The 15,215-nt window shown below is 42.9% G+C and overlaps 1 protein-coding gene across 1 annotated transcript in view; it reads left to right on the top strand.

Moving 5' to 3' along the window:
* Nucleotides 1-15,215, top strand: part of SLC22A15 (solute carrier family 22 member 15) — a 48,628-nt gene that overhangs the window by 21,104 nt on the left and 12,309 nt on the right. Inside the window, exons 3-6 of the mRNA XM_019548737.1 lie at nt 6,450-6,582; nt 9,015-9,179; nt 11,007-11,136; nt 12,673-12,888. Of these exons, the coding sequence (XP_019404282.1) occupies nt 6,450-6,582; nt 9,015-9,179; nt 11,007-11,136; nt 12,673-12,888 (644 nt within the window). The remainder of the gene's footprint in view (nt 1-6,449; nt 6,583-9,014; nt 9,180-11,006; nt 11,137-12,672; nt 12,889-15,215) is intronic.

The raw sequence follows: 15,215 nt of genomic DNA, 5'->3' as shown, positions 1-15,215 counted from the left end.
TTTCTAAGATTGGACTGGAGTAGAAGAAAAGGACTGGTTTCATTACTGGGTTCCAAGTCCTGCATGGGGGTGTTTGTTCTTATGCAGCTTTTGTCATTCTCATGGTGGGGCCAAATCTCTATAAAGCTATCTAGGCACAGGCTCTGGTGGGCCACAAGGGGGTGGGCATTCCAGAGTATTGGAGCTGCAATTGAGGTTGACCTCCCAGTTGTTTTTGCCAAGTAAACTTGGCATACAGGTATTTGCAGGAGGCTACTCATGGCTGACCTTAGTGATCGAGATGGGGCATAAGGGAAAAGGCAGTGCCATAGGTATGTAGGAACCAGGCTACCTGGGCCTTTATAGGGCAAATCCAGCACTTAGAATCATGCCTAGAAAGCTACTGGAAGCCAGTGCAGACCTCGACTCACTGGAGTTATGTCCTCCTGGCAACTTGCACCTGTCAGAAGGCAAGCTACTGCATTCTGTACCAGCTGCAGCTTCTGGGTGGTCCTCAGGGGCAGCCCTATGTAGAGTGCTTTATATTAAGTGGTGTACCACTTCTGGTGGCAGTGGCTGAGGGGCGTGGGGGGAGAGGAGCTTGCACGCTGCCGCTGCCACTAACAACAACTGTCCCACGCCACTGCCGTGCCCCACTTTCCCATGAGTGGTTGCATGCGTGGCTCCGCAGGCTGCTGAGGCCTTGCACCCAGCCAATCACATGCTACCAGTCAGCAGTCCACAGAGCTGCATATGAGACCACCTATGGAAAAGCAGTGTGCTGCAGCAGTGCAAGGTGATGGATGATGGTGGCTACTGCATGCGAGCTCTTCCCTTCCCGCCACGTCCGGTCAGTTGGGTGGCGTCTGTGCGGCCGGCAGAGGGGCTCTGCTGTCCCCCCACCCCTGGCCCTGCTCCCGGGAAGCAGGATTGTGGGTGGCAACACTCTGGCCCCCACCACCCACACATTCCCCCAAGGACCTTTCCAAGTATCCCTAGGAGTACATGTACCACCCCCGTTGACAACCGCTGATGTAGAGTACATCTAAGCTACTCCACTATCAGGCCATAATGGGGGATGAGTAGTGCCTGAGGTTCCTTGGAGCTAGGCCTCTGATGCATGTCAGTGCTGAATTACAATCTGCATGGGTCCATTCTGAGTGCATTTGGTATAAATGTAACATTTGAATGCCTGTGCATTTGAGTCAACTCTTGCTTAGCACCCACAGATTCGCATTCAGTTTCCTGAAACATTCATTCAGCTTCAACTTGCCCTATAAATAATTCTGACTTTGTTATTTATAAGCATGTAAATAAAACCTTCCAGTTTTAACAATTACTGACCAGATGTGTTCAGCAGACATTCTCTGTGCTCTCACGCATACCCTTTAGCGGTAGGGGCCAACTTTTTTAGCAAATGTGCCACTAACTAGTCTCGCACCTTTCCCAGCTGCCACTCCAATCTCTTTCCCCTACCTGCTCTGCTTTCTGCTTCCTCCCCTATTCCTTTTTCCCAATCCATTGCTTCGCTTTCTGCTTCCTGCCTGATCTGCTGCTGTGCTGCCTGTTCCCTCCCGAATCTGCCTTATGCCACACAGATACTGCATGTGCCACTTGCAGCACCCGTGTTGCAGGTTGATCCCCTCAGCTCTATAGCACAGGGCAAAAAAATGAATGGAAAGTGAAAATGAGAATATGATGGAACTGTGGACACCCTTGATGTAGCTCTAACTTCAAAAAGTGGTTGAATATGACTTTTTAGTGTATAATTTAAGCAAAGTAACTTTAACCTTTTAAAATCCTCAACAGACATTTTGTTTTTCTAATGTAACATATCATTAAGCTTAAAAACAAGAGTGAAGAATTCAGGGTATTTTTGTGTATTTCTCCAGGCAGTGCCTTAGGTCAGGAGTGCCCAATTCAGCCGGTGCACAGAGCTGGTCTGCAGGGCCAGAAACTTGGCAGCACTACAGAGTGCAGCACCCCTCCTTCACCATCAAATTTCTGGACCCCTGAGGAGCTCCGTGCACTGAATCTTGTTTTAAGTTATGGGTTTTACAATTAATTTATTTCATAATGAAAAGAAAGAATAAATATATTAATAAAATAAAATACAAAAATACCTACACAGAAACTTCAGATCTACATACCTTGGATTTGGAGAACTTCAGAATTTGGTGCAAACTTTGCAACACAGATTCACTCAACAAGAATCCACAGTGCTTCAGTGTTGGTTAATTTAACAGTTCTTTTAGAGTCCACTAGGACAGTACAGTGAATTTGAACACAGAGAATCAGAAGGTAGGATATAAAGGTTTATATTTTTCAAAATTGTTGTGATTTATTCTGGGGGGATGTCCAACCTGCAGCATCATAAAGGAGCCTGACTTACAGACATTTTAGAGCAACTGCAGTGTGAGAGTTGGGCCCTCTTTCAGGTGTGAAATAATGAGTACTGAAAATGTCACCTGTGAAAAATCCAGGCCTCTGTTGATGGGTTTTGAATTGCCATACTGCTTATAAGGTAGTAGATTTCTTGTAGTCAGAGAAATGAAATCTTTATATCACTGGAGTATAATACTTGCTTTACCATCTTTAAGGTCATAATGTAATGCATTTTAAACGTATGGCGGGGTACATGCACGCATGCCCCCACCCCACCCCACCCCTTTATGTGTGTATAAGCTATTATTCCTTACTTTATTTCTTTTAAAATCCTTTTAATTTGTACTCATTGGAACTATGATACTTGTCTTTACAAGTAGAAATAATAAAAATCTTATTTTAAAATCCATGAAAACTTTTTTCTAAAATAATTTATCCTCCCCCACCCCCCAAAAAATAATATATATAAATTGAATGGAATACCTAATAATGTGGTCTAAAGGTTTTATCAGTACTTATTTGGAACAATCTTTATAATACTGTTATAATTTTGCCAACTGTTAGTAATATAGCCATCCCAAATTTATGCTGAAAAAAATTCTAATATATTACTTTGTCTAAGAGCTTATATAGACTGATAGGATGTGATATGCTTTATACAGGGTGAAAAAAGCACTAAAAAGACTTTAATACATTAAATAAAGTTTTAGCCGTTTCTTAGAGAGCAAATTAGTCGGCTGTATCCAAACTGTTTCTTCAGCTGTGGTTGATTCAGGAACCGTTGTATGTCAGTGAGACACATTAATGTCAGCCTGAGTAGATGTTTACAAGAGTATAATTCTTGTAGGAGATCACAGAAACAAAGCATTGATTATTTTGTAGTAGAATATCTTAAACATTTTCTTAATTTATAAATTGTTTTTCTGAGCATTTTTGCACGGTATGGAGACTGTTCAAGAACCATTTGAAAAATGTATGGCAACAATTAGCTTCAGAAGCTATTTTTTTTGTAAGCATCTTGATTCCTTTTTGCCATATCGCCAACTATAACAGCATGCACATCTCACCTATTGCTGGTAATTCAGAATGACACATGCACTGAGACAAAGCAAGTTATTTTCATGGTGTCCCTGAAATAGTTCATTCTGTCAACTCCTCGGTTATGGGTGAGCTTTGATTACATGTTTCTGCTGCTTCCAGTAAAGCAGTTCATTGCAAAGCTTCCAAATAGTTTAAGCTCTGCTGGAAATACAATATATAATGGACTAGGGAGCAGGAGGAAGGAAGAACAGAGGGAAGGCAATTCAAAAGGCCATTGGTGAACTGTTTCAGGGGAAAATAGTATAATCATCAGCCAACTAGTCAGGAAAAATATCTGCAAATTACAATATTAAGAGGAAATATTGAAACAACCTGATTCAGAGCAACCATCAGTAGGGAAAAGTAAATAAGGTAGTGCACTGTGTTAGACAGCATACAGAAGAAACAGTATCAGTGAACAATATAGGCACTTTCTAGGTTTATTCTAGGATTCCTTTGCGTGCAAAATTTTATTGGATTTCTTGCAACATGTAGAGCTGCTATAAAGATGAAACATAGTCTGTAAGTATCTCACTTATGAAAGGGGTGCACTGATAAATCCTTTTTTTTTTTTTTTTGGCCAGTACTGATAGCCGATGATTAATCAACCATATTGGCCGATACCAATCCGATAACTCATGTTTAGTAATAGTGCAAGGCATTTTAAACTACTGACATAAATAAAATGTTTTGTTTATTTTGCATTTATAAATGTACACACATGCCTTCTGTCTGCTCTGGCCCTCAATGAGGAAGGCGGTGACTTCTTTATTCCCACACACATTGCCCCCTTGCCCACGGCTCCTACCTGCAGCCATGTTCCCCACGCAGCCTGTGCTGCTGTCCCAGGCAGGCAGGGTGGACTCCTGTGTGGACAGCTGTGCTGGGCGTGTTTGGAGCCTCAGAGCACGCTGCTCCCTCAGTGCCGGCAGGCCCCACACAGCCAAGCTCCTGTAGCTGCTGGGGAGAAGCTGCTTTTGCAAAGGCACTCAGTGAAGCAGAATGTCCCTTGTGCAGCACTGTACCCTGCCTGCATGCAGCCCAACATCTCTGCAGCAGCCCTGGTGCTCAGACCCCTGCTGCACACATGGTGCTGCCGTGACAGCAGCAACACCAGGAGCTAGTAACAGTCGCTTTGTTGCTGAGCACAGCACCCACTGCTCGCTGGGACCTGTAGTCTGCCATGGATTTGGGCCAGCAGTGGGGCATGGGGACCAGACTGCTCACCAGGGTGCACCAGGCACGAAGCTGTAATTATCAGCTACGATGACCAAAAAAAAGCTGATAACCCATAACATCATTTCTCTTTTTATTGGTGCCGGTCCGATAGCCAACTGAGATATCAGTGCGCTTTTACTAATGAAAACTGGGTTTTTGGCACTGAAGAGACTTGCAGGTGAAACAAAGTGAACTGTGTGATTGATGGAGATAATAATTGTTACACTGATGAAGTTTTCCTAACCTTCAGGACCCTACGAGGTGAATAATAAATATGAGCAGAACTGATTCTCACCGAGAATAATGGAACTTCCCGTCTTCATTTTTGAAGCCTTGTATCACTCTTCCCTCACATTTCCCTTCTCTTGGCCATCAAGGTCAATCTCAGTGCTGCATTGGTTTTCTGTTCCCCTCCTGCATTAAGTATCTTTTCCCATGCTGCATCCTTATCTTGGAATAAGCTCTCAGCAGCACTGCTTCACTTGCCCAGCCATTCCTCATTCAAATCATTCTTAGAGTTCTGCTTCCACTTTTACAAACCTTAACGGTTCACGATTAATGAGTTGGGCCCCAAAAACTTAGACTTAAAGAATAATTTTGAGATTTTTTTTTTTAATTTGCTGTAGAGTTTCTCAGTTGTGAAGGTACACACACAAAATGATTATACTTTCATTTTACAAAGTGTAAATTTGTGTTTTAAAAAGTGTATACTTTTTAAGTGAAACATCACATACTCACCTTGTTAAAGGATTCTGTCAACTGGACCTTACAAAAAAAATACTAGGTCTTGTGCAATTCTCAGTTAAGATCACTACGGTGGTAATGTTGCCTTTCTTCCAAGACAGGCAAACAAATTCAGACTGTTACTTTTAATCATTTCTATTATGGTAGTGCCTACACAGTAACCAAGAACAGGGCACAGGTATATAAACATAGAGAAGCACAGAGTCATTTTTGTTGGACAGAAACTGTCTCAGCCTTTACTTAGAATTTTACTACATCTTTTCAGTGCCTGTAAATCTTTGAAGTGACAAAAAACTACTGTAGCACAGGAGTTCCTGATGTCTAATTTTTTAGAGGCCAGTGGCACCAAAAGTGTCAAATTTTCATCATATAATCTGCATAAAAGAGAAATCATCAGCATGACAGCTTATAAACAAACAGCATTATTTTTAAACTTGCTGCCCTTATTTAAAAGCAAGTCTAGAGTGGTTTAAAAAGCTGAATAATAGTTTTGCAGGTCAAAGTTACCCTTAGCATGCATGCAGCAAGCACAATGGGAAAGGACATGGGCGTGCTGCCTGTTCTTATGATATAGAAGTGCTTATAAAAATAGAAACATTGCTTGAAGCCACCAAATGAATCCTAGTTGCATGGTAGGCTGTAATGCAGGAACATCTGTAGTTTTGTTTGGACATAAATTATGACACAATCTAGCAGAGAAAATATGGATACCTGGAATACTAGAAATATATGCGAACAGATGGAAAGGCTAAAAAGCTGACACAAAATCAGATGTCCCCCTGAGGAATCCAGCCCTCTGCTCAGATGCGAGGGGCATGGATATCTGGGAGAAACCTTTCACAATGGACCAAAATCCCCAGCTGGTTGGGTGCGGGGCTGTGGAGGGAGCGGGGAAGGTTGGCATTTTAGTTACTGAAATAGAAATCTAGCCAAAATGTTATCTAAAGGACAGGGTTCCTGCCACTACCCCTCCCCCCCCCCCAACTGCTTGATTCTTGTGAGTCTCTCTTTGTGTGCTCAAAGGTTCTTTTTCTTCCCCCTAGTGGTTTTTAATTGGCAATACATCATACAAAGTCAGTGCTGCCAGTTCGTTTTTCTTCAGTGGTGTGTTCGTCGGAGTGATCTCTTTTGGCCAGCTCTCAGATCGTTTTGGGAGGAGAAAAGTCTATCTCACAGGTAATCAGTTGCAGCCATAACAAAACAAATGCAGGGAAATGTCAGTGTCTTGTTACTCCTTCAGGATCTGTCTCTGAAGAGCCTATGGCAAATTTCAAGTTCTGTAGAAATCTGATGCTTTGTGCTGATTTTTGCAGGAGAGGGTTGCTTTTTCTTTCAGTACATACAAGGGACCCAAGTTAAGACAAGAACTTCCTAGTTGGGTGTTCAGCTCATCCCTGAGAGGTCTGAGAAGTATTTCAGCACCCAGTTTGAGTAGGTGATCCCACTGTAGATGCTTAATTTTAAAAAATGGGTCTACTTGTTTGTTCTTGTGGTCATGATCCCCAGATGTTTCACAAACTCCCAACTATTTTACTTTCCACTTGGCTGTCTAGACTCCTAAAAGTTCCAGCTGTGAGTTTGTCTTTGCATCTCCAATCATTTATTTATTGTTGGATGTTTGTCATCCAAGCTGAGTTTTAAAATTCACAGACATTTTGTCTGGGAATTTCATGCACTACACCTGTATGTGGAGGGAAAAAAAAGTGTATATACTATTAAATCAATCAGTACTCTATTTTTCCAGAAACCCTGAAATACTGTTTTTTTTAAAAGCCATGTGTTGACTTGGTGCTGCCAAAGATTGATGTTCAGGGTTGACCTTTTATATTGAAAGTGCTTAGTAGCTACAGAACAGATTGCAGTGCAGGCTTCTAAGGATGAGAGAGAAGCTGTGGTCGTAGCCTGTGCAGTCCTTGGTTTTTCTGCTCAGACTGCTAACAGATAGAAGGGCTATGCAAAGCTTCAGTAGCTGATTCAATTCAGAGGAGATTCAACAGCCAAATCTCCGCATCCAAATCGAATTGGGAGACCCATTAAAAGGTCTGAATCGATTCAGAAGCCTCAGGAGAGATTTGGCAATTCGGCCATAGATACGGGCAGCAGTCCTTGCAGACATTGGATATAGCTATCTCCAGCTGGTAAGTCTGTTGTGGTGGGCGGAGAGGAGGGAAGGAGTAGGGGGTGGGGGGCAGATCAACACCCCCACAGCGAGGGAGAGATTGGGGCTGGAACAGGCTGCCCAGCTGGGGTGGGAGAAGATGGGACTTGGAGAGGGGTCCATCCGCCACTGCACACCACTGGTCTGGGAGCTGCTCTTCTGGTGGCTTCTCCAGCAGCTCCTGCCACTGGTCTGGGAGGGCATGTTGAGCGGGCGTGTGCCCCTGGATCTGTGCAGGGTGGGCTGAGTCGAGCTTCACTTCAGATGGCTAGTCCCAACTGCCTGCCACCAGGCTGCGCTCCACAGGGCGAGTGAAGCCAGGGCTGCACTCCATGCGGCTAGCCCCAGCCGCAGCCCAGAGTGCAGCCTTGGCTTCACCTGCCCCACAGAGTGCAGTGGAGCGGGGACTAAGGGGGGACTGCACCCTGCCACTGGTCCTGCCCCAACCTGGGTGCACGCACCCGCCCCTGTGCCTTGCTGCTGCTGGCCCAGCTGGGGTGGGGTGAAGCTGCGGCTTGTTTAGGAGGGGCAGGGAGGCTGGAGCGGCTTCTGCCACTATGCACCGTTTGTCTGAGGTGGTGCAGCGGCACTGTCCCATGCCTTCCCGCCCAAGCTGGGCAAGCGGCGGGAGGGCATAACCCCTGCTCCCAGTGCCTTCTGCTGCCCACCCAGAGCGCAGCCCAGCCCAGCCTGCCCTGCACAGATGCAGGGGCACATGCCCGCTCCCATGCCCTCCTAGACAGGTGGCAAGAGCTGCTGGAGGAGTCGCCAGAAGATCAGCTCCTGGACTGGTGGCACACAGTGGCAGGAGCCCCACTCCCTGAGTCCTGCGCCCCTCCCCCCCTCCCCCCGAGCAGTTTGTCCCAGCCTTAAATCCTCCCTTGCTGTGGGGACATTGATCTGCCTCCACCACCCCATTCCCCTTCCCTTCCCCCTCCACTCACCACAACAGATTTACCAGCTGAAGGTAGCTGCATCCAGCATGGTGGAGGAGGAGCTGCCTATTTAGTCTATGGCCAAATCTTTGAATCAGCACAGAATCTCTGGATCCAAATTAGCCAAATCAAATCAGGACAGTGATTCAAATCACTGTCCCACCAAATCTGAATCCAAAGCAACTGCTTGTTACTTCGCACAGGCCTAACAGGCATAGTGTCATGTGTGGTGAGTTTTTGAAGAGAAAAACTGCCCACAATGAACTAGACGAGTGTTTAGTACAATGAATCCTGTATAGAAGACCTCCTTTTTCAGCGTTCCCCTTAATGAGCTTGACTTCAAGTACTTACTCCTTTTCTCCCCGTCACCTCAACTGGCTTTTCTGTGGATCAAGAATTGTGATTGCTTAGGACAAGGTTTCACTCAGTGTCAAGTAATGCTTGTGATAAAAAATTTTGTTCTTCTCATTCAGGTATTATTTTCTGAAATGCATTTTTGTGCTTTTGTCTTCCAGGCTTTGCCCTCGACATCGTCTTTGCCATTGCAAATGGATTCTCTCCCTCATATGAATTCTTTGCAGTCTCTCGCTTCCTGGTGGGAGTGATGAATGGAGGGATGTCACTTGTGGCCTTTGTTCTGCTGAATGAATGTGTGGGCACAGCCTACTGGGCCTTAGCAGGTATGGCTTTGGCTGCAGCATCTTTATAAAAAATTCTGGTGATAGATTACATGTATACATTTGTACCCGGAAATGCCAAAGTGAACATTGCATTTGCAGATTTAACTTTGCATTCCTGTACACATACATGACCATGTGTATGTGTACAGAAGTTGGTTTTTTCGCCATCTTAAGCACATTATTGCCATGACTTAACAGAAGTGCACAGTTTTACAGCACTTGTAACAATGGTTAATTTAAAGCACTTGTATGCATTTTTAATGAAGTATTAAATTTACAATCCATGAATCGATGAAGTGCTATATTTTACAGGACTTTAGCAACCTACGGCACTTTAAATAACTTCTGTATGCCAGTCAAATTTCTAAGCGGTGGACAGATCTCAGGAGGCTGCATAGTGCCTTCTGCCTGGAAAGTGCAGGGAGGCTGTAACTTTTATAGCGCTATAAAACTGCTCTTAATTACAGTAATGTAAAAACTTGCAAGGAGCACTTCTCTACGCATACACGGTCTTTCATGTACCTTTTCCATGTACCTCTGTTTCATACATCTTTTTGGATTGGCTGACCATAAGGAAATCTGGGACATCCAGGACATTCATCCAGGATGTTGCCCCCCCGCGCTCTCAGAAGTCAGTGGGGACAAGGCAGTATGTCGGGGTTGTAGTGGTGCCTGGCTGCCCACCTGCAAGGTGCTCTATGCCACTCCCAACTCCTGGCCAGACTGGTCCCCATACCCTTGCATTTCCAGGACGCCCGTTATAATTCTCAACAGCCGGCCAGGACTGGCCTCTGAAATTCAGAACTGTTCCAGCTAAACCAGGACATGTGGTCACCCTACCAGGACATGTCGTCACCCTATTTTTTTAGAAGACCATAACCAGTGACTTGGGGCCCTTTGTATCGCTGCCGCACTCCAACTGAACAACCACCAATGCGTGTTGTCTGCGATAACTTTCCTTTCCACACTACACAGCTAGCCTATACCAGTGTGTGTGTGTGATACTGAGTGCCTTCGCTTAAAATTTTGCATCCTGGAATACACTTCTCAAGGGCCACTGCCTGCCAAATTTCAGTTCTTCTATGCCTGTCTGTTCTCAAAAAGCAACTGTGAGAGTGTTTACATAATGGGGAAAGAATTGCTTTTTTCATCCACTAGCCTCGTCTCAAAAACAGTTAAGCTAGTTTTCCCATAATGCTAATAAGTCTAATAATTTATAATGGGACCATTTAGATATCCTTTCAGTATAAATGTTGTTGGTACTTAAGCTATCATACAGTACAGTGCATGCAAATTACAGTGCTCCAAGGCCAGAACTCGACACTTAGTCCTTGACTATGGCCAGAGCAGTGTTAGACTGAGAGTATACTGACAGTTTTAAAGCATCGTATATCATGTGCCATGAGGATTGCATATAGGTTTTATGTAGTTGAAAATGTTAGCTTTCCAGTGACACTTAGCATTTATTTTCATGTGTGGAAAGTTGTGATGTACCAGCTGAGGTTATAAGGCCTAATGGTTTCCAGTGTTTTGAAATTGCTAGATAAAAAATGCTCTTAGAAAGGCTAAGTAATTATTATTTATATTGCTTTTTTCCTTTTGTCTTTTTCCTCTTTTTGTATCAATTTAAATACAACTTGTTGCACAGTTTTGAAATGTTTTATCCCTGACCTTGGATCAAGTAACCCTTTCTGTCTATATTTCCTAATGTGTTGCTTTCCTAACAAAATCTTAATCTGATTGACTGGACATAGTGAAGAAGAACAACATTATAGAATGGCTGGTAACATCTCTCTCTTTGTTTCCCCTATGTTTCCAATGTGTTAGGATCGATTGGTGGCCTGTTCTTTGCAGTGGGAATTGCCCAATATGCTTTATTAGGGTACTTCATCCGTTCTTGGAGGACTCTAGCCATTGTGGTTAACTTGGAGGGAACAGTAGTCTTTCTTCTATCTCTGTAAGTTATTTTTAAAGCTGTTTCACTGAATTTCATCAAAAGAATAAGAATTGAGGGAAAAATAGGGTAAAGATTTCTTTAAGGATAAAGTAGAGTAGTTTGTGAAGGTCATGGTAACTTTCCCCAAACTCCAGTCAACATCATGTTTCCCTTAAACAGCAATGCTGCAAACTTAACTAAATATAATCTTAACGCTTTCACTATGCAGGATAGTAAAAATCTTAGTACGCTATTTAAGAACAGTTTGCTGTGTACTTCTGATTGTCTTTGACTTTCTTCTGGTGTACACATATACTACCAAATGCTACATACGTACATCTACTGTTATGGATGAATATGTGGTTACATAATCACATGTTATATTTCACCTAGTTTCAAATGTACTTACAAGTGAAAATTCGGCAGTTTTGAGGGGGAAGGAAGTTTCACTGTTTACACTTTTTGGGGAGGGGTTTCCCAACCTCTGTTTATCTTAACTCACTAACATTACTCATTTTGAATCCTAAGAAACGGTGATTAAAGACTCACTGCACACTCTCATGCAGTTGAGGTGTGAGAATTCATAAAGTAGGTCTCAGTGAGAGATCCTAGGGGCTCTTCCCTCAGAAAAAAAGCTGACTTGACATTTTTGATGCTTCTAAAATTAAAAGAAAAGAAAAACCTAAGCAGTTATTTGAAAAGAATAGTCCAGCACTTTCAGCACTTTGTCTTCAGAACGTATAAAAAAATTGCTCTCTCAACTTCAAAACTCTGCTCTACAGTGAGTGCAATTTCCATATCAAATTCCAACCCCTTCAGTTATTTCATATTTCTACTGTGCATAAAAGGTGAAAGAATCTTTTATTATGTGCAGAGAAAATAAAGATGTCCTCTTCCAAAGACTTTTTTATGCAAAGTCTGCTGAATCACTTTTGCTCAAAATCATAAAAAATAAATAAATAAAAATTAAAAAGCCTCTGAGCAGAAACCAAACCTTAAAACCTTGGGCTAAAATGTGAAAGTTTTTCAGAAAGTCATGAGCAAGTGGAAACAGTTTTAAGAGGCTTTTGTAAGCAGGGTTGGGGTTGCAGATCTACCAACCAGATGCTGTCTCGGGACTGAGAACAGAGCCTTTGTGCAGCTGCTGCTTACAGCCTGCACATCAGAATTTGGAACAGTGTTGGGAGCAGGTCAGAAGATAACCTGAGGTTGGTAAATGAAAGTTGTTAGAAGCAGCAGCTGTCTGTGTACTATAGATTTTCAGTAATGCTGTATCACATCCTGAATTCTGAAATTTCCCTGACATTAAATAGTGTTAACTTCAAGTGCTATTTTAATATACAATGCAAAGTTTTACAAATTAGAAACCCACGAAACTGTAAAACTCTCATTTCTCACCATGGCGTATTTAATCTTGAAAATTCAGGTAATGCTATTTGAAAAAAAAATGTTGTGTTGTATTGAAACATCTTTCATTTTTTATTCCAGATAGGCAAGTCCAGTCTTCAAGAATAGTGGGGTCCCTAAGATTACCAATGAACTCTATCTCTGTTTCAGATTCATTCCCGAATCCCCCCGCTGGTTGTATTCACAAGGCCGACTGAATGAAGCAGAAGATGCCCTCTACCTCATTGCAAAGAGGAACTGCAAGCAGAAGTGTACTTTTTCATTAAAGCTCCCAGCTGACAGGAGCCACAGAGAGGCTGGAAGTTTTTTGGACCTATTCCGATACAGGATCCTCTTGGGACGCACTTTAATCATGATGTTCATCTGGTACTTGCAATCCCTTTTTAGGCCCAGCTCCTGCAAGTGCAACTGCTGCTGCTGCTTAAAGTCTTTGAATAGCTAAATCATCATGCATACCATGCTTTGGCTCATTATTTATTATGAGGGGCATTTTGCATGGTTCTTACCTTTTGTTTATTCTTAACCTGAAGTCATTTTAATAATCTAGGCCTGAAGTACTTTATTTTTGCATATCTGTGGGGCTTTTTATCTAAGAATCTCAAAATAACTGAGCACTACCTTCTCTTCCAAGGCTGCTGAGATTAGCCATGATGCCCTTGCTCTTTGGATCAAGATTGTATAGGTATTTTTTCTTTATTGGGCTCTTGGTGTCCAAATTATTGGGTCTGTGTGGACACTGAGCCAGTTCCATTTTAGTGTTGTAATGTCCTGGATATAGATAGATCTGCCGAGAGAGCTGCTTTAAAAAAATCACGATATTGAGCTTTTTTTTTTCTTCAAGATGCTTAAAGCCCTTTACAAAGCTCCTGATCTTGCAGAGATTTACCCTCATACTTAAAATGAAGCATGGGTTTGTCTCTACAGAGTCTTAAGTTAAAGTTGGGTAAGATCATATTTTTCAAATAGAGAAACTGAGACCCTGAGGAATTAAGTGTCTTATTGGCACAGTCAGGAATGAATTCCTGTTCCCTGTACTAGCCAGTGCTTTGTCTTCATTTTTAAATTAACAGCTATTTTGTGATGGTGCCAAGGCAGGTGTTTGTCTTGGTTAAAAATAGGGTGGATTGCTCTTAAAATCAATGGTTTAAAGCAGGGCTGGACTGCACATGGCATACAGGGCGTTAATGTGTAGCCTGCAGGCCCCGACCTGGGCAGCACTCCCCCTTCTGCTCCAGCAAGACAACTGCTACTGCTGCCACCACAGTCTTCAGGCTCCATGGGGTGAGGAAGTGCCTCTAGCACAGTAGGGAGGCCTGCACAGCATATAGCCTCCAGCACACATGGTGTGCAGCTCCCAGCCCTTCTGAAGTTGCACAGCCCCAATTTTAAAGCATCATTTTAAACTGATTTGAGGCAGCAAGCCAGAAGCCTCGATTCAAGTAATTATTTTTAATCTTGTTTTATATATGTACTTGTAGTTATATTCCAGAAGAAATGCTATTGGAGCAGCAAGGCAGACACCCGTTGTCCATAAATCCACTAAGCTTCATGTTTTTCACTGACTTCTGCTTTTAAGTTTGGTGGTACTTTTTGCTGGTTGGGAGAATATGCTATGCATATGCATGTAAGCAAGCAAATATGTAACGTAAAGTACATGTTATATGTAACCAATAGGCTGTTGGGCAGAAACATGGAAGGGTCCTCCCTCCCCTCCTTGGTTTTTGCCTTGCTACATTTTTGGGACTTCCTAGAATCATACAGTAGTAAGGCTGGAAGAGACTGCAGGTCTAGTCTAGCTACCTGCTCAAGGCAAGATTGTCTGTAACTAAGCCATCCTAGTCAAGTGTTTGTCTAGCTTGTTCTTAAAAATGTCCAAAGATGGAGATTCCATAGCTTCCCTGGGTAGCCTGTTCCAATGATTGACCACTCTCATAGTGAGAAATTTCTTCCTAAGCTCCAACCTAAATTTCCCTTGCTGCAATTTAAGACAGTTGTTGCTTGTTCTTTCCCCTGCAGCCACAGAGAATAGTCTGTCTCCATCCTCTGTATAACCATCCTCCAGGTATTTGAAGACTACTATTAAATCCCCCTGCAGTGTTCTCTTCTCCAGAATAAATAACCCTAGGTGTTTCAGCCTTTCCCCCAAGTCAAGTTTCCCAAGTTTCTAATTATTTTTATCACGCTCCATGTGGCTCTTTCTAATCTTTCGTGAAGTGAGGGAACCAAAAGTGAGCACAGACATATGCTCAGGTACACCCACATGGAGTCGTATGCCTACCTGTCTGGAGTGCAGCCTACTCTACGTGCTCAGTAGCCACGTGGATGCTTGTGCATCCATATCGCACACAGACTAAGATTATTAACTGTCTGTAAGTGCCAAACAACCAAGTGTAATATGAAATAGGATTCTGCCATTTGTGTGGTATTTAAAAGATCCACTTTTGCTATATTAAGCTACCAAATCTTGAACACTTTTTAGCAGATGTGAAACAATATGAAGGAGGTAGAACAGGGAGCTGATACCAGAAATAGGGAACAGCATAGAATGCCTAGAGATAGGCAGGAGAAAGAAACAAAAGGAACAAGAAGACTGAATTGTAGGTATAACATTTGAGAAAATAAAGGTGGGACATGTAATTGGTTATAATACTGTGCTGAGCTGAGAATGCAAACGTGGGCATCTAGAACTTGGG

The sequence above is a fragment of the Crocodylus porosus genome, unplaced genomic scaffold (genome assembly GCF_001723895.1).
Source record: "Crocodylus porosus isolate Cpor-Errol unplaced genomic scaffold, CroPor_comp1, whole genome shotgun sequence".
Classification (NCBI taxonomy): domain Eukaryota; kingdom Metazoa; phylum Chordata; order Crocodylia; family Crocodylidae; genus Crocodylus; species Crocodylus porosus.
Note: the sequence above shows the minus strand (reverse complement) of the source record. Positions and strands in the feature narration are given on the sequence as shown.